The sequence below is a fragment of the Echeneis naucrates genome, chromosome 10 (assembly GCF_900963305.1).
Source record: "Echeneis naucrates chromosome 10, fEcheNa1.1, whole genome shotgun sequence".
NCBI classification, from domain to species: domain Eukaryota; kingdom Metazoa; phylum Chordata; class Actinopteri; order Carangiformes; family Echeneidae; genus Echeneis; species Echeneis naucrates.
The window spans coordinates 6381541-6408778 of NC_042520.1; the positions used below are offsets into that span (position 1 = coordinate 6381541).

At 40.2% G+C, this 27238-nt stretch overlaps 1 protein-coding gene across 1 annotated transcript in view; it reads left to right on the top strand.

Moving 5' to 3' along the window:
* The window catches only part of slit3 (slit homolog 3 (Drosophila)), a 214489-nt gene that overhangs the window by 144579 nt on the left and 42672 nt on the right, over positions 1 to 27238 (top strand). Inside the window, exons 7-15 of the mRNA XM_029511904.1 lie at positions 9914 to 9985; positions 13549 to 13712; positions 14723 to 14867; positions 17708 to 17779; positions 18714 to 18785; positions 20000 to 20071; positions 23025 to 23168; positions 23414 to 23577; positions 26884 to 27034. Of these exons, the coding sequence (XP_029367764.1) occupies positions 9914 to 9985; positions 13549 to 13712; positions 14723 to 14867; positions 17708 to 17779; positions 18714 to 18785; positions 20000 to 20071; positions 23025 to 23168; positions 23414 to 23577; positions 26884 to 27034 (1056 nt within the window). The remainder of the gene's footprint in view (positions 1 to 9913; positions 9986 to 13548; positions 13713 to 14722; positions 14868 to 17707; positions 17780 to 18713; positions 18786 to 19999; positions 20072 to 23024; positions 23169 to 23413; positions 23578 to 26883; positions 27035 to 27238) is intronic.

The window sequence follows — 27238 nt, forward strand, 5'->3', positions numbered from 1 at the left end:
GAACGATGGAAATAACCACTATTCAGTGAGCTGAAGTGCCAGTACAGAACCTTTAGTTGCCTTCATTTGTGCAGCCATAGTTGCAGCCGAAAAAAAAAAGACAGTGAGTCAACATTTTATAATGCTGTGTTTTCATTGAATTTGTTTCTTTGAAAGAGAAAATCTTTTCTCTCTTTTGAGTCTCATCTGAAAAGTGGCAAATCTTGTGTACAACTCATCAAAAAAAAAAAAAAAAAAAGATTGTAAATTAGGCACAGCTCAAGATTCGGTCAGAAAATACTTTGATTGCTGAATAGTCCTGATTACTTCAATCCCCTAGTGTGTTTTTTTTTTTTTAGTTTTGGTTGTAAACAGTTGAGCTTTCCCAGGGTGGTTTCCAGCAGCAACCCTTTGGAAATGCCAATTTTCTCGGAGATGAGAGGAGTAAATTACACAACTTTGTTTGTTTAAACACTTGAGAGTTTATTAAACCAGCCCGATCACACACACACATATATATGTGTGTGCAACAACAAACATACGGAGAGAACACACATACTTGACACATGCACAGAAACAAAACACACTTGTATATGATTTAACACCAGCCTGCCAGGGTAAAGCAGTAAAGCAGGCATTAAACCCTGTGGGAAAGTTGAGAAATGAGACTATTCAACAACTAAAAGCCTTTAACTCTTCTGCCTAAAGGTCTGAAAGCCTGCGTGCAGACCTCATAGACTTTTAGAGCTCAGCGTTAAAGTCAACAGGGTCAAAAATCACTTGAACTTACAAGCTGAAATCTCCCGATCGAAAAGGACACTGAATGAGGGATCGGCACATTCATTTGAATAAACTTTCTCTGTCTCATACCGTTGGCAACACACACACACACACACACACAGAAATGAAGACATATAATTGTAAAGGCACTCAAGCTTTGATTCACAGAGTTACTGTGTTGAAAACCTTTAGTTTGTCCTTGTCTTGTTAGCGAACATAACCTGCTAGCACACACACACACACACACACACACACAAATGAACGAACACACATGCTCACCTCCACTTTCCAATGGACACACACATGCCCGTCCTGTGCGTACAGAAGCATAGCGTCGGGCTGTGCCTCTTGGATGACTGATTACTCCATGGGTCGCTGAGTCTGGGTGTCTGACTCAGCAGGACAGAATACAGCTGTCCAGCCCGCAACGTAGACACACAAGCACAAACATGTAATCACACACACACACACACATACTTATCTCTAAATCTCCCCTCCCGCCCGTGTGTCTAGTGGTGAAGGGGTGCATAGAAAGAGTGAGGAGGTTAAATGCTCATGCGTCCTCTTTCACTGAAAGAGTGACACACATTTTGGGGGCTCTCCCAGTTGCCCTCGCTCCAGTGAAAGAGTAAATGTTATTTTTGAGGGGGGTTAAACAAAAGAGTGATTGAAGGAGTGAAGTGTCTGTAGGTTTCCTTTTGCCTCCTCTTCTAAAGTTGTAATGAGGCCCCGGGAAAGATGCAGAGGGCTCTTCACCCAACTCAAAGAGCCTTTCAGGCCTTTCGATGGTTAGCCCCTTTTCAGCGTCTGTGTGGGAAAGCTCTCAGAGAAATGAATTCCTCTCAGAGCCATGGTGGAGTTAGGGCGAACCATAAAATAGTAAAATATGCAACAGTAGCTCAATGCAAGACCACTTTTTGAAAGCTTTTGTTGCACATTTTACTTTGTGCAAAGCATCCTGTGCACCAACCTGTGCTGAAGTGAATGCAAAGCATTCACACACACTTTTCTGTCATTTTTAGAAACAGACATCTGCATTGCGAGGTGCTAGATTATTAGATTATCCCTCTGAAACACAACTAACTTAACTAACAGTCAGGAAACCAACACCCCAAAGCTCAACCTGACTCAAAATAACATGTTTTTGTTGTTGTTGTTATTGTTGTTTGCTTTTTTAAATCCACAAAATACTAAATACTAAAATTAACCAGGCTGGTATTGGTTGGTTCCCTGACATCTTCACAGTGAGGACAAGACTCCGGAAGCTTCCTCCACATGGTCCAGAAAACGCTCTTGCTTTCTGTTTTTAATGTTTAAGTAAGCTAAGCTATCTATACCCTCATGTTAGCAGAACAGTCATGGTGATATAAATTGGGGATAAAAATGATTTCTTTTACATCGACAGTATCAGAAGTAGTATTCTTGATTGACATATTGCTGCTCCGAACATTTGGTAGCATCTATCTTTGCTCAAATGGCAGCAATGCCAAAACCTAATTACAAGTTAGCATATGCCCCTTCAGAAAGAACTTATTAACAAATTTCTGCAGTCACTTGTCAAAGTAATTTGTAATAAGTGATTAGATTAGAGCTCCTTAAGATTAATTACCACTTGCCTATAAAAGAACCTGGTTTCAGATTGTAAATAGATTTAAAACTCAATGATCCTCTCAGCCACTGAATGTATTAAAACCTGTCTACACCCACACTCCTGCTAAATCAATGTTTACACCAGCTTCATATGCTTTGAATGACAATCAGAATTTCCCTTTGATACAAGTAGTTGCTGCTTCACCCTGCCCACTGTGTATTCCTGTTTCTGCCAAATAACATTTTTGCATTTAGTCTTTCCAATCTTTTTTATTTATTTATTTATTTATTTTTTCAGTCATGGCACAGGAATTTCAATTTGGGCCCTGAAAATACTCCATTTAGAAACAGGCATGTTAGTTTGATTTAACTAGATATCACAAACAACACGTTCAAAAACCTTCCTTTTAGGTATTACTTGTGAATTGGGTTCTTTTCTTTTTTGTGTGGCATATTTAATGAAGGAGATGAGCTGAAAGTGTTGCAATATTAACATTTCACTATGACCCATTTTTCCTTTTCTAACTTTATGCAACCAATACAAAGTAAAATCATTAAATTCACATTTAACTTAATCGTGTATTCCTATCCTTTCTGCTCTTTTCTCTGTTTAATCCAACAAAAATGAGTAATTTCCCACCACAGAATTTACCAATCTCCAGAGAAGGGATATGAACCTATTATGCAGCTGTTAGAATAATGAGTTGATTTCCAGTTGTAGGGAGGGAGAGAACGGGAAAGGTAAAGGTAGTTGTGTAACTCTAAAACATAAAATATATTGTAGATGGATTGCACTTCCTTTGCTCAAATGAAAGAAGAAACGACTATAAAGACACAATTCTCAAGAGAAAGAAAATGTAATCTTTTTATTGGGTCTTCAGGCTACCAGCGACAAAAAGGACCTTTCATTTAAATTAAGATGTAACTGTAGAACTGATCTGTGAAGGCGCAGTCGATTATTTTTCCAGCTACCCAATAAGACAAAACCTAAAATCAATCACAAATAGAGCTCCTGTTGTTCAATAATGTATCAATACTAAAAATCTATAAAAGCACCATAATTGCCTGCACACTGAGGCATCACTAAAGCTGCCTGTGGTTGAATTTACTGTATTATAACAGAAGCAAACAAGCAATTCTGGTAATGTAATAGATTAATTAAAATAACTGCATGAAGAGGTCAGAGCGGATGAATGCTATCAGCAAAACGATGGCTTTTAATATGGCGAGGTCACTCGCTGTGTCAAATCGATAGTCTAGCTCCTTCTTGTAGTCATCACTCACCCCTAAACTTAACCACTGTTTAACCTTAACTTTAACCACCGTAATATTTGAACTTAAAGATCTGACATCATTTCTCCTCCGACTTCAACAAAAAATACATTTTTGTCCAAACCACAGTCTTTCCCGAAACTTTTACCACACTGCTGCCACAGCATAAAAGAATTATCGATTTATTTTTCCGTGGCGGTTTTTAGCATTTTATCTGTGGCTCTTCTCTTGTTAGCAACAGAGCACTAATTCAGGAAACAGGTCAGGTCACAAACTAGTTATACGGCCATTTTTGGTTCGATGACAGGTTGAGAAAAGTGGATTGTACAAATGTCCGTTCACCGAAGTCAAACTTGATAGGTTTTTTTTTTTCTTCTTCCATGTAACCAAACTCATTATGAACTTAGTGTGGTTGTATTTACCCGTCCCGTTGAAAACGCTGCTAGCTGGTTATAATGCTGCAGATCACCAGCCTGGATGTCAGTGAGATTGATGCAAATAGATTGCTTGCAGTTCAGCTCTCTGGGTTATGACTGGAACATTAATGTCATTGAGTGAGACCCTGATAAAAACAGCATGCGTTTCTGGGATCTTTGTTTTGTCACATCAAATGCTATCGTTTGATGTTTGCAATTATTAGAGTCAGTTTGATAAATCTTAGCAACAATGCAATTCTAAGTAGGGTTATAAAATTGCTTTGTTGAGCTTTCACTTTGTGGTTTCATGCACACAATTGAGTATTGATTTGAGATTCAAGAGTAGATCCAAGTGCACCAGAGGCTTTTTACCCCACAGTCCCATCCACACTGAGACATCAGTGCTAAAAATGTTGAATAGCCGAAGAAAACTGAAATGAAGCAAGGAAAGTAATGAAGCCTGTGGTGCACACGTCGGTCACACCTCTGTCAACTGGCTCCTCATATTTTAGAGACGTTCAGCTAATAGTCCCATGATAGTATTTAGGTTCTTTTTTTTGAGTGCTTTATTAGTGTGACCACAAATTCAATGTACAATGGAGGTTCCAGACGCTAACATGACCGCTCGATGCTGTCACATAAAGGTACATTTTACGGTTTGTTTTACATTGTTTGGTGATTCAGCCATCTTTACACAATGCTCCTTTTCACCAACCATAACTAATGTCAGTGATTTCAAGAGAATAATTGTATTGAATGCGTAGTCAATATTGGTTGTAATCACAGTCATAAAGTTGTGCAAGTTGTTGTGTAGTGTTGTAGTGGCTGTAGTAATTCAGACATTCTGTCAGGGTATTGATCTGTGTCTGTTAAGGCTGATTGAGCATAATAGGGACTAATAGAAAATTCACTTTATACATTATACACACACTTAGATACGCACAGTCAAAGCTTAGCTTTTGTGGAGCTGCACACAAATGGATACAATGTGCAGCTGAACAGAAGTGAACGACCATACAAACCCACACGTTCCGATGTAGACAAATATAACTTTTTCTACGTTTTCTGAGGGAAAAGTGAAGTTATAGCCACGGAGAGGATTTGTTGGTTTTATCACCTAAAACTGTCATCTGGACTCATAGATAAACAATGAATCAACATTAACCTTATACAGTTATACTGATGCCTCCTTTTTTTTGCATGTAGCCAGTCTTCATACAGGGAGAGGCACAGCTCATTGTTTGCTTTTGCTTATTTCGGCATAAAAATAAGATCACAGTCTGATTTACCTTTGGTCCAGCGGTTTGGAATGAAGATGGAACCTGTTTCTTTTTCTAGTTTTTCTTCTTAATAGACTCACAAAAACTTAACAACAATTGTATTTCTGATTTCTGCAGGGATAAGCACAATATCTGACGCTTGACAACCATAAAACGTGATGAAGGCTCTCTGTAGGTCACTGGTTCTTCAATACAATGATACTGTCAAATACTAGGTAACCCAACTGAGGCAGCCTCATAGTCAAAAACTGCTTTGGATTACTATTTATTATTTAAGGCATTTTTCACGCCCGGCTTGATAGCCAGGATCTTAAAAGTAGAGCAGATGTTTAGACCTCTGCAGTGTGTGCGTCCATATATGTAAGTGGGAGGAAAGGAGGGAAGACTGACGAGTAAGGCTTTGACCTCAGTGTGTAGGCTGCAGCAAAGACACATGATAACATCACTCCTCTCTCTCTCACACATACACACGCTCTTGCACACATATACGTGCACACAAACACAAACGATAACATCTCCCTGGTGGGTTGCCTCTAAAGAGTCTCCTCCATCACTGACTGCAGAGGCCTTTACTGCAACAGAAAGACTACTGCATTGCATGCAGACACAGGCAAGCATGTCCCGTACATGCTGACTCAAGAATACACGGTTTAATAGTAGTGCACACACACTTACATGCACAAACACACACACACACACACACACATTCAGGGTTCATGGGATGTGCCCTGCATTTCCACTGCAGACCATTTCAAAATAAAAAAGGAAAAAATTGAGCTGAATTGGCATTTTTTTTATGGAAACAATGTGTGTCACAAATAGTGTTGGGCCAGTCCTTAAGCTCCATCTTACTGTGACTGCAAAAACAAAAATTGACTTAAAAAAAAAAAAGAACTTTATGCAATATTAAATTTACAGGGCAGCATTGTTCCAGTAAAATGTTGACTTACTATTGCTATTTTCAAAAAGCACTGTAAAACGTTTAATAGATAAATTGGTAACTATGTTGATTTATTGAATTCCACGTTAGCTACTAACTAATAATCCTCAGATTCCACAAGATTAAAGATGCGAATCTGAATAATATCCAGTAATGTGAGCTTCTTATCTATGCCTGTGCCTATAAATCATGTGAGCCGTTATCCATGTAACTGTGTAACTCCACACCCTGTTCATGGTACAAAGCATAGCTGCAACATCAGTTTGTCCTGAAAGGCACAGGCCAGAGAAGGGCCAAGAAATAGGATAAATCTATGCAGCTCAAAGCATAACGTCATTTAGGAAACAGCTGTGACACAGGGTGCTAATACACAATACGCCAAATATTTTCCTAACCGTATATGTTACTTGTGAGCCGTTTGTAAATGGGGCCATGAATGCACAGCCAATGTTCTGGTTTGTACTGTGTGATTTTGTGGTCAAAGTACAGGATGGTGTGTTGGGATTTGTCAAGGCTGCAGGATTATAAGGTTTAGACTGACATAAGGTAGAGTGCAGAACCAGTGGAAAGTCCCCATCTGGACCGAGTGGATATTTAACACTATAAAACCAAAGAGTTGAATTAAAATGTAGAAAGTCGCAGGTGTCCGGTCATTTCTGTTCTGGTCATTCAGTTTTATAACGCGCCCGTAATTCAAAATGAACTGTGCCAGCTCATCTTCACTTTTCTTTGTGGTCGGCAATAATTTAGTTTATCACACAAAACAGAGCCAAAGTGTGTCACTCTAAGTTCATCAAAGTCCCACTTGCTCAGGTGAAGCGACTTGTATGAGCTGGATTTTCTATGGCTTTAGAAATCTTAAACGGTGATCCTCTAGTGAAAGATTCACTTCAAATTCAGACTTTTAAGAGTGTAGCCGTGGCTAGAGGCATGTAACGTAAACTGGGGGAAAAACAGCCACAATAGAAAACATAGTTGTGGACTTCTAAATGATGTTTTTGCTGTTGATCTTGGCTTAAGTCGGTTCAGTCGCTACTTTATTAAGGTGGGGGGAGGGGGGGTGTTGAACGGAGTGAGTGGGAGAATAACTGACAGGGAAATTGCTGAGGGAAATTATTGTTATTCCACAATTAAATTATATATACTGAGTGGAATCACCCCTGACAGGGCTGACCATAGCGGCACTCCTGATGTGTGTGAGAGTGAGTGTGAAACTTTATCCCTCGACCAAGGCCATTGAGGCTGCACTGGCAGGGAGGAGAGCGTAGAAAGAAAGTCAGAAGGAAAAGAAATAACATCAACAAAGTGAAGTAAAAACCATCTATTTTAAGGCTGAGTGGGTGTTAGTGAAAACACAGCAAAGCCCCGGTAATGAGCCTATTTTGACCAGTATGTAGAACTTACTGTATGACAGTACGTAAGGCCAACCAGAAATCTTTGATGTTTGTTGATGAAATCTGAACACAGCCATGACGTGCGTGTTTTGAACAAACAGCCTATTGCTGATGCTGTAAAAAAAAAAAAAGAAAGAAAGACCCATCTTGATTTTGGGCCATTTCTCAGAGAGAAGGCTGACCTCGTCCTTGTCTGAAACCATTAAAGCCAGATTGTCAAATGTGAAAAATTAATGTGTCTTACATATAAAAAAAATGACTGCTTGGTCTTTATTCTTCCTGCAACAATGACTCTTTGAATACACAAGGTTTCGGGTGATATGTAAAGTAAACTGGCCTTATTTTCTCTCCAGTGAAATTAATGATCCGTGAAACTTGGGCAAAAACAAAGCGAAGGGTTGCACTGGCTTGTGTTGATGTTGGCTCCCGCAAGCTACCAGGAAAATAACTCTGAAGTATAAATTCTAGTAAATCTGCAGATTTCTAATGTAACACGGCTCTCTGATTCACTCATGTGTTCAATGTTGACTTTTTCTTGTAAAAATTCATCTTTAAGTCATTTGAACAGTCTCACAAGTTGAGTAGTAATGAGGGTTTATTATTTCTGCTATAAATTGCATTTATCCTGAAATCAAGCAGGACATGTTTCAGTTTATTTTGATTAAAAACAGTTGCCCAAAGATTTGGGTTAAAACAGATTGTAAAAAATTAATTGCCATCCTTTTATTTTCTTTCATTTTATTCTCGGTATATCTGGCAAATAAACTTCAGCTTATTTGTACTATATCTAAAATTTCACCTCACTTTCTAACGCTACAAGCATTTTTCTGGTTTTGGTTTCATACTTGAGAACTTTTACTTTTTGGCTGTAGATTTTGGGCATCGCTGTCTGATACACTTTAAACAAAACGACACCTCTTCTGTAAACATCCAGGTTTTTGAGATGAAATCACTGAAGACCAAAAAGCTTCAGCTCTAGTCTTCATCCTTTTTCTGTATTTTCAGACATTCACTGTGAACATGTAACATGAGCTGTGCGTCTCTGTCCACTCTTGTGTTTTGCTTGACTCTAATTTTATGTGTGTGCTGCTCAAGTCGTGGGGGACCTGCTTGTGTTAGGATGTATTTTGTTTTGTATATGCAGCTTTACCCGTTTGTACTCGTCTGTCATCGCAGTCTGATCCCCCCGTGGATTACTTTGATGGAATTGCCGTCTTTTCTGCATTTGCTTTTTCTCTGCTCTCATTTCTATCTCCATTTCAGTGCATGAAAACCACAGAGAATCAATAGGCGTTGTGTTTCCTCAAGACCGTGTGTGTGTGTGCGTGCGTGTGTGTGTGTGTGTGTGTGTTTGTTAGCGTCTGTGTGCTTATAATGACAGTCAACCTTGTTTTTCATTCCCCTTCAGGTCGATACTACATATGAAACAGAGTATAGTTTATGAGAGCACTAATAGTCTGAGACAGCGGTGACCTGTTTATGAATTAGAAATGGAAGAAACACACAGCAGTGTGTGCACGTGTGTGTGTTCATATGTATGCTCGTATTAATAAATAAAAAGGTGACACGTCTGGAGCACCCTGGGCGTCAGGTCAGACTTTGCAAATGCAGTTTTTTTCACCTTCGATGATACACAATAGTTATATCGTTTCAATTCAAGTCAATTTGGTTTATGTAAGCAGGAGTTACAAATTTGTTGTTGTGGCTTTACATTATCAAGATTCAGACAAAGAAGCACTTGTTTCCTGTGGTCATCAAACGTGCCAGTTTACTCTCCACTACATCTTCAATCCATTTAGGCTGTAAGGCCTTCTTTTAATTCATTTAAATTAGTCAACACAGTTTATTATTACATCCACAGGAGCATCCCCCGTGTTTTCCAAGACATTTCCAATGATGGCAAAAAAATAAAACGGTCTGAAGAACAAAACACAGCATGATCTGCACATTTTGATTGTTTCATTTCATTCTTGAATTTTGTCCTGACCTGCATGTTTGGGGCCAAAGCCATAGACAAAGGTCCTTTTTATTACAGTGTTCTGCTTTATTTTAGATTATAAAACCAAAATTCACGGTTTTAGGTATTTTCTTATATACGTATTTTATTTTGGCAAGAACTTGAAATTGCCTTTTGGATAGTTTTCAATATCATTTGAGAGTTTAAACCAAAAGAGCAGTAAGTGGCAGCAGGATTATTATAACAATCTGTTTTGTTTTTTTTTCTTCCCTCCATCCTTCTGCCTGCTCTGTTTCTCTGTCCAGCACTCTCAACAACAACAACATCACCCTCATCCCCCTGTCCAGCTTCAACCACATGCCCAAGCTGCGGACACTGTGAGTATAACACACAAGCACTCGCAAGCTTGAAGAGAATATTCTGTTCCATAGATGTGCATGCACATGCACTTTGTGGTTACACGCATGCACGTGGATGAATTAATGCCGATTTTTATGCAAAGTGACAAAGTACAGACACACAATGTACATACTGAGTACATACTTCTCATACTGAAATGCCACAAACACACAGAGACGCACACAGAACATGGCAGCAGAGTCTGTGTGATCATCTAATCATCATGGTATAATAAGAGACCAGCTCTTCATTGTTTCATGACTGTGAATAATCATGTTGCCATTTCGCACAACCATGCACAGACACACACACACACACACACATGGAGGTGGACACAGTGACATGTGCCCATCCCGCCAAAACACGCAAACATGATTCATTAGAAGAAACCTTCTGCACTGATGTTACCCATGTAAGCAGGATTACATCTCACTGGAGTCTACCCATAATCTTTTGGGCAGACCATTATTTGTGTTCCTGAATTTTGCCAAATCATGATGCATAGAATGGGATTTCCTCTCCAAATCACCGCTTTTAAGATGTACAAGCCTGCTTAGGATTTCCAAATACACAACACAACTGAATTCGGGCAGGATAACAGGAGTCCATTTGTCTTTTATGACCGTGTCTTCTGTTCAACCTTTGATTGACAGTGTCCTCCAGCAGCCAATCACATGGCAGCTTTTGGATATTTCCTGCATATTTCTGCAACTCTAGTGGCAATACGGCTCAAAATTAGCCTTTTGAAATTGGATTTCAGGCAGTGGCACAACGACATAGTTGCCAGGAGACTGAGTTGCTAATATCCAATGTCTTTTAATAAGAAGTCCTCATCTTCTTCTGTTTTTTGTCAACACTGAGTGACTGTCTCCTCTGATTTCCTCCTTCTTCCTCTTTCTTTTTTTTGGTCTCGTCCTCATTGCTTCCCAGTTCACGGTGCATCCTTCATTTTTCTGGCTTGTTTTCTGCATCTTTTTTGCATGAAATGATCCTTCTTTTGCCAACCCCGACTCTTCCCAACCCTCATTACTGGCCAAAATGGCTTCACTCACTTCATCTTGCTTTTGTCCTGGAGTCCAGTTTATGCTTTTACTTCCTCTGTCTTTGCTCCACTTGTCATCTATTCCTTCATGTTTCCTCTTGCCCCTCTTCCTCCTCCTTTTTTTTCTTCTCCTCCATGTCCTGTGTTCACCTCTACGTCCATCCTTTTCCTCCTCCTTAGCTGTCTTTTCATCCTGCTCCTTCTTGCTGCCTCCGCTGTATTAAATTTGGTTCTGTTCGTTTTTGCTGCCTTTGGAACCTGATATTGAATTTGCTGCTTTTATAAAAACGACTCATTCAATCAAATGTTTAGAGATGTCCCTGATTTGATTAGCAGGGACCTTAAGAAGTGTGTGGAGGTGTCTGTCTGTGCGTGTGTGTGTGTAAAAATGTTACTTTACCTCCCCTGTCACCTTGAATTGTGATTTATTTTTTTTTTTTTTTCCCTTTTCCTGTGGCTGAGATAAAACATATTACCTTTAATCTATTCCTCTCACTCACTCTCTGTCATATATCCATTTGTCCGTCCATATTGTCTTCCTTTTTCCTCTTTTTTCTGCAGTCTCCTTCTATTATATTAGCAGTAATGATATCACCTCATGGAGCCTCTTCCTCAGAAACTTGAGCCAATGAAGAGAGTAAGACTCCCACTGCTTGTGTGTTTGTGTAATTCACTATCCTAAATATGTGCCCAGTATCAGAACCCACAGAAAGACTTCATGGAGACAACAATGACAATACCCTTACGCACTCACACCCAATAAGAATAAGAACTGCTATCACTAACTTACAGCTACACACCCAACACACACACACACACATACAGCGCTGTCGCCGTACCCCCTGCCTGCTCCCATTCTCCCCTGTGTTTTAATCCTACTTGTCAGTAATTAAGGCTGAGCCGGGGGTGGGCTGGGACGTGGCTATCTCCAGGCGGGGGTTTGACTATAAACTGGATTTATAAAGGGAGAGCAGTATTAAAACCCACTGCCCCCGCTGCTAGCATCAATGAGCCCATCTCTGTTCCATAACAGGATTTGTCCTCTGCTTTATTACAAAGGGAGGCCTGTCTTCTGAAAGGCTAGATATCCCGGCTGGCATATAATACGCTGACAAGACATTCTGCCGTTCATCCACCCTCCTTCTTCCTCCTCTTCATCTTGCTCTCTCTCTCTCTCTCTCTTAAGGTGTCAGATCCAGCCTGTAGAGAGTCTCAGCTCTGCAGAAAATCACCTGATGCTTCCAATGCTGAGCAGTGCCATTTTAATTAAAATCTAGCAATGTGGAAGTTATATATTTATGATTTAATATAGTCAAGATGTCATTCAGTGATGTTTTCTTTACTAGAAGAGTAATTTTATTAAAAATAAATTCATATGGGCAAATTTTCTGTATTAAGTTGCTAAATTCATTAAAAGGTTAGTTTACAAATGAACATATTGTCTTACTTGAATATGTTGGTATGTGGCTTTGCATTTAAATTTGCACTTATTGCTCCAGGTTCTCAGATGTTTCTGCCTCTACCTCATTACTCTGAGGGTGAATAAAGTTTTTCTCACTCTCGAGATTGAAAGTGGTATCTCTTTCCAGAAACTATGTCCCAGTTACTCATAATTATTGACAGACTGTGCTGTCGAGATTTGGGATTTGCACCACTTTCTACTTAAAAAATAGTCCTGAGAGAAGCTGTTGTCTTTTTCATGATGTGTCGATTCCCTCAAGCAACGGGGATGTTGGCTCTGGATAATTGCCATAAACAAAATTTCATTCATCCCTGTAGTTCTAAAGTGAAGAAAAGAGAAAATATGAAAGAAGGATATGGATATTTGTAGGCATTACTGGAAAACTAACTGTACTGTAAGTGTGAGTAGATGCACGTGCCAGCGGAGGCATGTAAGAAACTGTCTTTGGTGTACTGATCCTTTAAAATACTGCTTTCTGGGAATAGGCCAAGAATACACTCCTTGTAATCATAATATGTCGTGTCTCCTTTAGCCAGCCCTTATAAAATCAAATTAAGATAACAGCAATCCATCCAAATCGATTAAACATTATGCTTTTTAATTTCATTATTTGCTTCATTTAGTGTTTCTGGCCTTCATGTCTGAATCTGTCTTTCCGTCTCCTCTGTCTGCCTCTCCCTTTTCCCACGTCTGTTTCTGTTTCTCTACATAGATTGTGATTTAGCTGTATGTGTCCTCTCTCAAGAGGGAGTCATATTGTCACAGACCTTGGGGGGAAAATGAGAACTGAGGATATTACTTTGTGTGTTTGTGTGCGAGTGCCTGTTTTTGTGTTTCACCCAAGCAATGGCCTCATGATTCCAGCCAAGGACCTAAGCTGTGTGGAAAATAGAGACTGTTTCAAGTCAGATAAATTTTCTCTATCTGAGCTGGTGCACTCACTTCGTTTTTTTGTGTGCACGCATTGTATTTAATTACACATTATTCCTTGAAACTAAGGGTTATCATTAATCAATCGCTTTCACTTGCTCTCTCAGCCGTCTGCACTCAAACAACCTCCACTGCGACTGTCATCTGTCCTGGCTCTCTGATTGGCTCAGAGCCAGACGGGGCTTGGCTCCCTTCACTCAGTGCATGGCCCCCGCCCATATGAGGGGCCTCAATGTCCCAGACGTGCAGAAGAAGGATTTTGTCTGCAATGGTAAGTTAACATTGACGCACTAAAGATTCTGTTTAAATATTATACCACTTCAGCTCGGTTTAAGGTCACCCTGGAGAACATTTGGATCATTCTGTGATGAGCTGCATTAAAATAATCAGTCAGGATAGTAAGGTGGTTATTGGAAAAAGTCTTTTTTGTTGTTGTTTTGTTGGGTTTTGTTTTTTTTTTTTTTTTTAAGAAAAAATCAACCATAAAAACACTTTTTCTTATTATTGATCAGAATGACTCACGAGCCAGCATGAGACTGAAATCTAGCCTGTTAAAATGTTCCCACTTTAAACATCAGACAAAAATTGTCCTTCAACTACTCAGCTACACTCTTATAAACAATACATACTTGAGGGAGAGTCGAGTAGGTGTTTACAGTTGAATTCAGTCCTGTTGACAGCTGACAATGAGGTGTACAATACTGAGAATGTAATAAAGCTAATGGCCATTAATACCAGCAGTATTGTTATCGACTCCAGACAGCTCAGCATTGAGTTTATAACAGTGAAGGTATTACACCGTGTAGAGCGCATAATCAGCTAAAAGGCCAGTATAAGAGCAGTGGTGTTATCAGCTGCAGATATTATAGGCAATGTTTATAGGCCTCTGATTCAGCTCTCTGTGCTAATAGACTGTCAGGCTGCTCCCTCTTTATTAGCCTTTTGCCCGTCCTCTCTGCCCACCAGATATTTCTCTTTCACTACTAACATCCTTTCTTCCTTCCTGCCATGTGATTTCCCCTCACCTGTCTTTCCTTCCTCTGAGTGTCGAGCAATACATTGTGTCCATGTGATATTTTGTATTAATGTTCAATTTATATTGCAGATACTTTCACAAAGAATTTAATTCCTGTCACAAAATTATGTTAAAGCTTCCCTACTGTAGTCGAGACAGAAATGACATTGCTAATACTAATGTGGAAAAAATAATTTCAGAATTACTGAAATTGAATTGTGAAATCATTGATTCGTGACTCTGACACTGTTTATGTAAATCCATAGGTCCAGCCCAGACGGAGTCTAGGACTTGTGTTCCTCAGGTGGCTGTGTGTCCACCCAGCTGCACCTGTAATAACAACATAGTGGACTGTCGTCGTAAAGGCCTGACAGAAATACCAGCCAACCTCCCTGAGGGCATCGTGGAGATGTAAGAACATGACACATATTCAGATAACCTCTCTCTGTTCTGTCGATGCACATTTTCATCATCTTTTCTGTTACTTAAAAAAAAAAACAACAACAACAAAACAAATTCAAAAACAATTCATTGTGAGCGTTTACATCATCCAATGCATGCAGCACAACGTATTTGACTGTGAAGCTGAACCCAGAGGACTGCACCTGACTTCTGTCCCGGACTCTGGCACACTGATAATCTCTTTTAAATTGCAGCCCAACTCTTTCTTTTGAATTCTCTTTCTGTCTAACTTTTGCACATTGACAAACACACACACTAACACGCACACTCACACTCCAGTGGGACATGTTTGATATCTTTATTGAACGCTGTACCCTGTTTGTTTGTACAGAGGACAGCTGCTTGATTGCTCTGTGAGTAAAAGAGCGATTCTCCCCTGTAACGCCACACTAATATCACTATACCTCCTCAGCATAAGTAATTGATTCACACACACACACACACACCTTTGCACATGCAAATATGCTGCCACACTAGTTTTATTTACACAAACAAAATACGTACTGAGGCATGAATGTATTCTTAAGCCTTCACACAAACACACAAACACATACACATTGGTAGGTTCAGATACACATATATGCATGGTGATCAAGCTACAGGCACCAAATATATCTGATGAAATGTCTTCGACAGAAACACACACGCACACACGCGCTTGCATGCATGCACAGGATTAGCATTGAATTCATTATAATAAATGTTGTTGCTGCAGCCAGAAACAATAGGGTATAATAGGATGATGTATTGTCAGTCCTCCAAATGGGACAAAGTCATCTTTCTGCATGCTGGTGGGAAGGATTAGCAGCAGATGTGTGTGTGTGTGTGTGTGTGTGTGTGTGTGTTGTTTGTGTTAATCTGTCTTCTGTATTGAAATGTATTCATCAAGGAATTTGAACAAGACAGGTTTGTCTCAAGGAATTTACCTTCATTACACCTTTCATTACTCCTTAAAAGGGACGTGTGTGTTTAATTGGCTTTCAGAGGAGTGTGTGTGTGTACTCTACACAGTCTGCTGTGTCCTTTCTCACCTGTCAAACCCGTCTCCTGTTTCTTCTCTCATTTAATCACCTCTTCACCCTATAGATTTTTTATCTCACCTCTTAAAATGTCTTCCCTTCCATGTATCCTCTGATATTGAATCTCTAAGTGTCTTTGTATCAACCTTGTTTTACTGTTGCTGATATAATGCGTAACTTGTTGTGTGAGCAGATTGTCTTGCCAATATCTGTACATCTTTGATTTATTTTGACCTCTTAGTCAAGATAAGGCCTTGTCGGCCGCCAGCGGTGTGCGGTGCAGAAATTTTGAGAGGAGTACGAGCCAAGAAACAGCTACCTGTTAGGGCTGTCGTGTTCAAAGCCAGAAAAACCCACCAGCTTCATTTAAAAAGCTTGTTCCAGAGTAGCAGTTCAACGTGGATGTAATGCATTAAGGTTAATGTATTATCTAGATAAATATTATATATAGATAGCTAAATAGATAGCTAGATTCCAAGAAATGTGGAAAAAAGAAAGGAAAAGAGGGCAAGAGAGTGGAGGTCAAGAAGAGGACTGGTATTGTCTGAAAGTGGGAGGAGAAGAAGAAGGGTGAATTAGTTCCCATTTATCATTCTGACAGCTGACCCTGGGGCCGGCCTTGGGACCTCACCGCATCTTCACTCTTCCCTGATTTTTCCTTCGCTCTGCCCAAGTTGTTCACACTTTTCCACTCTGTTTTCTCCCTTGTCGTCCTCCTTTTCCCGCTTCCCTGGTTACAGGGAGTGTGCCACACAGTCTTCATTACGCCTTCCTTCTCCTCATCTGCCACCTTCACTTTGTTTTCATCCTATTCGTTGTCCTACATATCCCAGAAACGGAGAAACGGACATGAAGAATGTGCGAGCTACGCAGATGAGTGTGTTTCTCTGACCGTGAGGATAGCAGAAACTAAACTACACTGTATTTCCCCAAATGTGGGCTGTGGGTCTAGTTTTGATGGCTCCCCACATGATAATGGAGTAATACTACCAGTATGGTGTAATGAGTCTGCAGTCTCCTAGAGAAAGAGATGTAATAAATTCCCTTTGGCCTTTTGCCTGAAAAAGTTGAGGAAACAAAGAAGACGTTCATAAATACAGTCTGACTCCATCTAAAGGAGGGAAATAGTGATTTCATGATAATTATTCATGTACTCACCTTATAGTTATAAACTAAACTCCATGTTAAATTAGTGGAGTAAAGCCTGTATGTTTTTGAGGTTGAACTGGTTAGTTAGCAGGGATACTGAAGAAACATTTCTATACATGAGCACTTTGGTTAAAGCCTCACTGAGAAAGCAGGTACTGTGGTCACCAGTCTGGGTTCAGTTGCCAGATCCAGAACCTTTCTGGTTCTCTTAGATTCAGAGAGCCAGTCTCAGTTAAACTTATTATATGCTGAGCTGTAAAACCCAAGTCAGCCCTTCACACTCAGGGACCTTCAACAGTTCCTGCTGAAAACCACGAAACAACATGCAGAAATATTGTGTAGATGTTGATTGGAGCAACCACCTTTTGGCCCTCGTGCTCTTGTGTTTGGCTGAGGATCAGGGATAAAACAGAACCAGGGATTTCTCCACCCGCATTGCATTTCAATGAATGAAAAGGAGCATATTACATTTGCTATGATGTGCTGCAAATTTTCTTGTTTTATGTTTCGGGGAAAATATTTAAATTTAGGAATTTTTTGCAATAAATGTTTAAAAGGGTTTATTAAAGATCAACTAACTCCTTTGTCTAACCTGCTCCCATTCTCTCTCTCTCTCACCAGTCGTTTGGAGCAGAACTTGATTAAAAGCGTCCCAGCGGGAGCCTTTACTGCCTACAAGAAGCTCAAGAGGATGTGAGTCTCACCGGATAGAACTGCAAACATTAAACACATACATATGCACACATATACTTTGGATATTTCCATCAGTTTTAACTGCCTTTTAACCGGGGATGCCCCAATTGAACTGTGTAATTAATAATAATAATTAATAATTGGGACTCTCATTGTTGTCCAGGGCTTTAATAATATTTACACTGCAGTATTAATAATTCTTGATTGTTTTCTAAATTAAAACTAAAGTAAAAAATATAAATACAACCAAGACGTTACGTTATGAAATTTGGATCAATAAATAATAATGAACCACAATTTTCACATTTTCAAGTATATTTTTGAAAAACACACCTCTATCTCAGTAACAGTCACCAGTTGAATTTACCACTAATTAACAGAAGCACAGTAAAAGCTTCTGCTGTCTATAAAATTTACAGACTGTGAGTTGCACAGTGGAGTAGTCACCACAGAGCTCCCTCTCATTCGCACACATGCACAAGAACACACAAAGCTCGCTGGTGGAAAAAGTCCTTCGCATGCAAATGCATGAAAACGCACGCAGACTTAATGCACAGTTTTAAGGTTATCCATCCATGCACACAAAGACAGACACACACAGAGGGAATTTTAACCTCAACCAAAGTGTTAAATAATATGTCTTGCAGCAGTGGAAGTGAATGACATGAACTGCACTTAACATGCAGCTACCTCTTGCTCTTTCTCTCTCTCTCTCACTCCTGTCGCTCCACTTATCTCCTTCATCTTGTCCATCAATCTCTCTCTCACTCTCTCTCTCTCATTAACTTACAAATCCAGCCCCTTTTCTCCCCTTGCTTTGACCCCTGCTGATGTGTTCTGTCATGATCATTTGTCAGACAGTTCTAGGACATTCAAACAGAATGAACCCCACGACTGTGTATTACAGTAATGCACTTATCTCCTCTCTCTCTAGTGATTTGAGTAAGAACCAGATTTCTGACATTGCCGCTGATGCCTTCAATGGCCTTCGGTCCCTCACCTCACTGTAAGTATGACACATTTACCGGCAAACAAACACACAAAGTGTGTGCACGTGCCAGTTTGTGTTGTGTGTAATTGTATGTGTCTGTAATCACCTGGCGCGTGTCAGCGAGCGTGATAAGAACATGAAGGACAGTTTAATTTGAACCAATCGGAAGCATGAAAATGAGACAGACAGTCAGACAAGAAGGGGCAGACAAGGTGAACTCTCCTGGGTGTTAAGATTGAACACACACACACACACACACACACACACACACAAAAGCTCAGAGGATTGTTGGTTGAACAGAGATGTCACTGGGAGGCATGGCTCCTGCAGCAGAGGGCGTGATGTAGCAAAATATAAAACTGTTCAAGTGAATTAAATGGTTGCAGCTGCAATTGGGAGTGCATCTCAACATAATTTCAGTTTTTGACTATCAAATGAGATAAATGGTCCAAAGCAGTGTGCTCAGTAAGAAAAGCTTTTCTGCAGAAATGAATGCGCTGTGCATATTTATTTATTTATTTTATTTTTTACATTAAAAAGTTTTATAAAAAATGCTACACTGCAAAGAGACAACTTTTTGTCTTTGCAACACTCCTTTGGTTCATCTCACTGTAAGATTTTTTTTACAGCTGGGTGAGTTTGATGGCCTTTTCGCTCTATGCAGATATATTGATGGTCTTCCTTTAGTGGGCTGAACATTAGCGTATTTATATAAAACACGCAAATGTTCTATATGAACATAATGGGTTTGGCAAGGAAAAGGACAAAAGGTCATTTAACGTTTTAGAATCGCAGGTCGGAATCAAATCTTTTTCAGAATAATTGGCTATTGTAGAAAACCAGCTTCATATCAGAGCTAATGTTGTTACACGCTGGCAACAAGACAAGAGGTATCTAATAGAGCCAAGACAACTAGGTACTTGGAAGAACACCTACCATGGATATGAAACAAAATGATGCCGACTATGATTTCATGCAAATGTTGAGATGGGTCAAATATCTTGATTATATTTCTGCTCCAAAATAACAATAAAAGTTATTTTCATGAAGGAAAGCCTACATTTTAATATGGTAAAATGCCACAAGATTTCACAGCGGGTTCCCTCTTTTCTTCCCGCTCCTGGCTGTGTATCAGATATAAGTATTTTGTCAGGCTTTTTTCCCAAAGTGTAAGCAAAGCCCTGGAAACACTTTGACCCAAATGACATTGTTTTGACTCTTCTGTGCAGAGTGTTGTACGGCAACAAGATCACCGAGCTGCCCAAAGGATTGTTTGACGGACTGGTTTCCCTACAGTTACTGTAAGTAATGTCTGCGTGTTGTGTACCTGTCTGCATGTGTGTGGTCCCCTCAGAAAGCAATGAATTATATTATTCAGTAAGTGGGGAAAAAAAACAAAACACACACACCCAAACAAAGGAAAGCAGGAAAACGCTTTGCTCTTGTGGATTTGTAACGGTCTGGTTCACAATTCTGCACAGCTTCAGTTTCTTTTAGGGGACAGTCTGACTACCTCTTAGGTGGTTAACTGAAAATAGGATCATATTTGTTTTTTTGCTTCATCCGTGGAACTAATTTGATCTGACAGCATAAAGTAGGTCTGTAGGTTTAAAGTGAAAAAAATCTGCAATCTTAATAATCCATTATATGTGAAATATATATTGTATCGAACAACGCACTTAAAAGTTAAGTGTGACTTTTATTAATTGAGTCAAGTTAGTCCTGCCATCACAGATGTTAATCAACATCATTTGCCAGTGTGTCTTAATCTGGCACCAATTTATATTAGTTCTAACGGAGGCAGCATAACGACGTGACTGCTTTTATGTTAAGACTGGATTTTTTCTAATTAAAATGATTTGGTCATTTGGCACCAGCAAGTCATATCTGCAGTACATTACCCCTGGACCATAATCACAGCTCGGGCCAGTGTTATGGATCCTTATTGCCTCAATATATGGTGGTAATTTCATGAGCAAGAGAGCATCAGACATTTTACCCACAGCCACAAGACCAGATCTTGTTAATAATCACCGTAATGCAGCAGCAGCCACTGTAGAACCCCCTCTTCATGCATTAACCCTCCATCTGTCCTTTATGGTGTGTGTTTGTTGCAGAGAGCCTCTTCTTAAATGATCAACATGAACCAAATTGGTGCACTGTAATAAAAACCGTAATCTCCCATAGTTCTTTTAGTATTTAGTGTCTACGAGGAGGAAAACTATTAGTTGTGAATGATTCCTTGTGGGCAAAGATTCAAGCTGCAGCAGTGGTTCAGCATGCAGTAAAAAAAAAAAAAAAATCCTGGCTCCTATTATGGTTACATTGGTACTGTATGGGGCATATGGTCCTCACAAATGCCGCAGTCCACTGCAGAAGGATGGGAATGTTCTGGGCTTTTTCTGTCGTTAAGTGAAGCGAAGCAAAGAGAATGAGGATGAGTGAATCTAACCCACAAACACCTTTTACGGGCTTAGGTGGATCATTGGGATGCATGGTGCATAGTCAAAGAGAGAGGGAGGAAAAGGGGAGGTGGATACATAGATTAATTGATGAATGATGAAGATGAAACAAAAAAGATATAAAGAAGACATATAGAGAAACATGTACTATAAATGCAGAAAAGATTAGGGAAGAGAACATCAGAGAAGTTTTAAATGAGTTTTCCCTTGTTCACGTATGTCTGACGTGACATGCGACTTCTTGGAAAAGCACTTTTCCTCAGTAACACTATCACAATGCTGCAGTCATAAACTGCTTGGCAGTAAAACATTGAATGTTCAACATTATCACTTGGTTTTGTGATAATAGGCTGCTTCAAAACTGTTTCAATGCATTTGTGACTGTGTCAATCAATTCATAAATAAAGCGGCAAATGACTAGTTAATATTCATGTCTTGCCACATCATTGGTCATTCCCACAAAGACACTGCCTGCGGGTGTTGGTGCCCGCTCTGCACACAGGAGGAGAAAACGTGTCTTTATGCCACTTTCTGCCACTGACTGAAGAAAAACCTACACTCTGCAACAATTTGTCAAGTGATTTCCAGACAGTGCTGTTCTTCCATACGATGTGAGAATTATAAATTACATATCAGCTTTCGCTGGGGAATCAAGCAGCACGTCAACCTTCCATGACAAAGATGTGTTTATTGCTTTGTATAGCTAGTGGTCTGCTGTTTATATTGTCTGCGCCGCTTTGTTTTACTGGTGCAGTTTCAAGTAATTAGTTCTCCCTGTGAGCTGCCTAATGAGGTGTGGATATGTCGCAGAGCAGTGTGTTTGTGTGTCTGCTTGTGAGTGCCTGTGTGTGTGTGTGTGACTGGGTTTTGCCAGTATAGGTGCTCGTTAGGATGACTTGAGGTGATTAAACTAAGCTGTTGTACCCGGTACAGAGTTAGTCACCTGTGAGACAAAGAAACTAGGGAAAGGAATGACAGAAAAGTGCGTGAGCGAGACGAAGAAGCAAAGAGAGAAAGAATATACGGAAAAAGAGTTAAGTATCCGATGAGAAAAGAGCAAAAAGGTGGAGGATCAGAAGGACAAGAAGTGAGGAAGGAGAAGTACGGTGAGAAAACTGCCAGTGGAGATATTAGCTAAAGAAGTGTGGGCATGAAAAAACAGAGGGATGGAGGGAAGGGTGGCGGTGAAAGCCCGTCCTGTCATCGACCTAATCCCTCAATCACCCATTTCCCATCTCTCAAGCTCTCCTCCACTTTGATTGACTCTTTCGCTCTCATGTATATCTGTATAACTCCAAATAAAATTTTCACCTGTCCTTTCTCTGTCTCACTCCATTACTCCATTCCTCCATCCCATTTATGTCCTTTACTCCACCCACCCCCATTGCTTCTATTCCTCCTCTCTTTTCCCCTCACCATCTGTCTCACCCATCAAAACAAGATATTATACCACCCAACAGTAGATATTCCCCTTCTGCTCCACAAGAGAAAGTGAAAATGTATAAAACCGCAATTTTCAGATTTATGGGACGTGGTCAGAAAAAATATAATTATGAGTGTGTGGAGAGGGAAGGAGAGACTATAGCAAAGGATATGTTAGGAAAGAATGAGATGAAGAGGACACTGGAGAAAAGTAATGGCTTTGCAGCAGAGATGCATCCCGGAAAATAAATTATCTCATTTTCTGCATATGTGTTTATCCTTTGTTTGTGTAGGGAACTGAGATAATAACGCTAAGTAAGTAAAAGAAAGATAAATGGCATGTACTGAACAGCTCTTCCTTATTTTGCAGACTGCTGAATGCCAACAAAATTAACTGTTTGAGAGTCAACACCTTCCAAGACCTGCAGAACCTCAACCTGCTTTCACTGTACGACAACAAGCTGCAGAGTATCAGCAAAGGACTGTTCACCCCCCTGCGCTCAATCAAGACTCTGTAAGTGCATGCTGTGAGAAGAAGGCTGGGAGCATGAGCACAAAGGAGACAATTTATGAAATTCGAGTGACCTACAGCAGTTTTGAATTTAAAAAATTGTGAAAGCTTTGTCAAACAGCAACAAGAAGAGGTGGAGAAGGTGGCTAAGTGTTACTAAAACGCGACACCTGAGACAACCTTGAACAGCTTTGCGGCTCTTATGTTCTCATTCCCGACTCCCCTCTCTCTCTTCTGCCCTCTCTCAGTCATCTGGCCCAGAACCCTTTCATGTGCGACTGCCACCTGAAGTGGCTGGCTGACTATCTGTTTGACAACCCCATTGAGACGAGCGGAGCGCGCTGCAGCCACCCCAGACGGCTGGCGAACAAACGAATCAGCCAGGTGAAAGGCAAGAAGTTCAGGTGCACAGGTAGGCCACGAGTTCACCGCAGGCTGCGCCAAATACACACACAACAAAGACACCGGCGATGTATCCTCTGAACGTTCATAAACTCTTCTTACTAATCAGGTCAAAGGTAAAGAGTCAAGATGTCCTGATAGAATATCCTTTCTATTTGCCTCTGTGGTGATATTACATTACAGCTATTTCCTTTGATATGAGCCATGGGTCTCACTAATTACAACACAAACCCATTCAGCATACTGAAGCAGCACAGTAACTAACTCAGCAGGGATTGGCCATAGACTGTGATCGCCCACTTGTGGGAAATTACAGCTGTAGAGTCTTTACATCTCCGTTGCAGTGTCTCCTAGTATTGTTTTCCCCGTCTTAAATATAATGCCTTTTTTATGGCTTACTGGAAAACACATTTTTCAAATCCCTTTACAGACATTTAACAAACATTTTGAATTGTGCGATTTGAATCGTTGGTTTACAAAGCAGCACACTATGAGATCTCTGTCAACTGTATTAGCTTCAATAGTCGATGATAATGCGATAGAATTATTAAAATAGAAAAAAGGTTTCGGAGAGCATTTCCAAGTTATCTTCCATCACAACTGTTTTATTAGGAGCATGTGCGCTTAAGAAAAAACTTTTTTTTTTTTTTTTAAAGCCACTTAAACAATCTAAGTTGCATCAGTGTGCTATAAAAAGGGGGGTTCTTTTTGGCAACATGGCATTTCCACCCTTCCTGTTTCCAAAAATCGTTTGCCTCAACCTAAACTGGCCAAGCCATTAATGCCACAGCCAATACTATTAGTTGTTGAAGGCTTTTATCCAAAGTGCTTTCTGGTATCATGAGCACATGTGCTATATTTTTAGTATGGGAGGTCTCTGGGATGAAAAACCACCGATGTTAGTGCTCTGCCCATGGAGCTAATCATGATATCCAGATTATAAATGCTCCTGAAGCTGGTGCTGGCACTGCTCTTTGCTTCAGCTCCTCCTCTCTGCAGTCCCATTACTCTCCCTGCATCTTCTCTTCCTCTATGGACCTGTATGGACATTTTTCGCTCTTGGTGGAAAGTTCTCTGGCTCCGCCTCCCTTCCTGTGTGGATCTGCAGCTGTCTGTTGCCTCTCCTATCCTGTTTGGACCCTCACCCCTGATTGAATGGTGCAGCTCTCTGTTGCCCCGCCTTCCTCCTGTGTGGACCTGCATTCTGATTGGTTCGTGCAGCTGTCTCTTGTGCTTGATCTAACCATGTGGCCCCGCCTATTGTGACATCACATGGTTCCGTCAAGCGCCAGGGACCGCCGAGCACACGCCCACCTGCCTCTCCCAGCCAATCACACGCCTCGGAGCAAAACTTGGAGGCTGTATGTTTGCATACATGTGTGGGGTTTCTAATACATGGGACTAACTGTGGTTGAAATTAATGAGATGACTAATAATGAGTGTTGAGATACTTATCTGGTTCGCTACTTTTGGGCGATGTAAAGGTGCCCTGTGGAGTTTTCCTGTCATCAAACAAAACTGTCAGTGTTTGCCATCAAAACTCATTGTGTGTATTCTTGAGGTCAAGCAAATGTTTTGAATGCATCCTTTTATTCTTAAAACATTAGCAAAGCCAACATTTTTAATATTTTAAATTATATTTGTCATATTTCTCATATTTTCTTGCCTTTTGATGACTCCATAAATTATTTCTTTGCACTGCTTTGGATTGGTGGAATAGATTGTATTGTTTTGTGTAGCTGTCCAAATACCACTACCAGTGGTCAAAAACTCCACAGGGCAGCTCGAAGTGGCTCAAAAATATCAACATTCATGTCAACCGCGCAATTGTCGCCATACAGTTGAACTCTACACATCTCTTTTTTTCCAGCAGATGCTTTTCTCCCAGTGTTGTTTGCTTTGAAAAGCCTCTTTGCAGGGTTTTAAACCACATAAAGAGAAACGCTTGGTACTCCTCTCTCTTTTGTTGATTTTTCCAGTGCTTCAGTTATTATCATGGCTGATTCTTTGCCTTCTGTGCAGACCCCTTCATCTTTTTCTGCTCCAACAAAGGAAGACGGAGAAATTTAGAAAAACAAAAATTTTCAAACCATTACTAGGAAAAAAAAAGATCATTTAAAAGAAACCCTCATTCCGCTCTTTTCTTCACTTCCAATCTCTCCTTGCTCTATCCTATTTATCCAAGTGCCAACCAATGAGGTTTGCGGCAGCCCAGAGACGATATTTGAAAATATCCTGCTACTGAACGGGGCTAGCCACATCCCATAAAAGATAAGACATCATTTGCCAACAGTGATCATCTGTAAAGTTAAAATTAAGGTTGCTTGCTGAAAAATCTCACTAGGTGGTCTTAGCTGTTTAATGATGACAAGGAGAGAAAAGACATTAAGGGACTGTGCCAGGACAGAGTAGAGAGACAGAGACAAGGAGTTGGTTGCCAACGTCAGATAAGCCTGATTGGAAGGTGGTGAAAAACAAGAAAGGTTTAAATTGACGGAGAACAGGCAGCTGGAAGGGGAGAGAAAAGGAATGAGTAATAACCGTGAGAAATTCAAAGAGTGCAAGTGCCGCATGATGTAAACCAGGTATCTTTCACAGGCGCTTGCGGTCATAAATAATATCTGCTCGCATTATATCTAAATAACAGAAGTGGTCTCTGGCTCGCCATCTCAAACAAAAACATCCAGGGTTAAACCACATTTATCTACAAGATGGCTCCATAAAACCACCTGGATCTCGGTTTGTTAATTTGATTTACAGTGATAGCGAGACAGATTTAGGCCTCCCTGCATCAGCCTCATGCCTACCTTAAACAATGTAATGCTGCAGGAGCCGTAGATGTGAGTTAAGATCACTCTCGTCTCGCAAATGACTGGTTATATTTAGCAGTGTTTGACAGCTGAAATTAGAGGAAAAGGAGAACTTTCTACACTGCTTGACTCCAACGAAAAATTAAACGCCTTAGCTGAAGGAGATCCTGGAAGTGGCATCAAGACTTTTGACAAGTCTACATCTCAATGTGCATGTATTTTATTTTTCTTTTTTTTTTTTCTTTTTTTTTACTATTAGCTAGATCTTTATTTGACTAATGTGTTGTCCATCGTAATAAAGTACATATAAAGTCCAACATTAAGAACTTAATAAATCTCTTGTGTTTCTTTATTTCCCCTCTATCCTTTTTTTCCCTTTTGTCCTCTGTGTCCTACTCCCTTGGTGACCTAATTTACTGGGCTTCCATTCTTCCGTCTTTGCCTTTCTGCTTCTTTAATATCACTTTATTTCTCTTTTGGTTCTCCTCTCCTGCTCTCCTTTGTAGGTCAGGAGGACTATCGTAGCCGTCTGAGTGGCGAGTGTTTCCAGGACCTGGTGTGTCCAGAGAAATGTCGCTGTGAGGGCACCGTAGTCGACTGCTCCAATCTCAAACTGACGCGTGTACCACCCCACATCCCTGAGCACACCACAGACCTGTAAGTCGGAGAATGTTGCCTTTTTTCTCACAAGCATCAATGAAAAGACACGATGAAATATCAGATTAAAAGCCATCTGTTAGACTGCTCTAAAGTGAAACTGTAAACCACCACACACCCTTAAACATACCACAGGCCTGTCAAGAGGTCTTTCACTTTCTCTGCCACATGCACACACAAAAAACACAAGCATGCAGACTGACA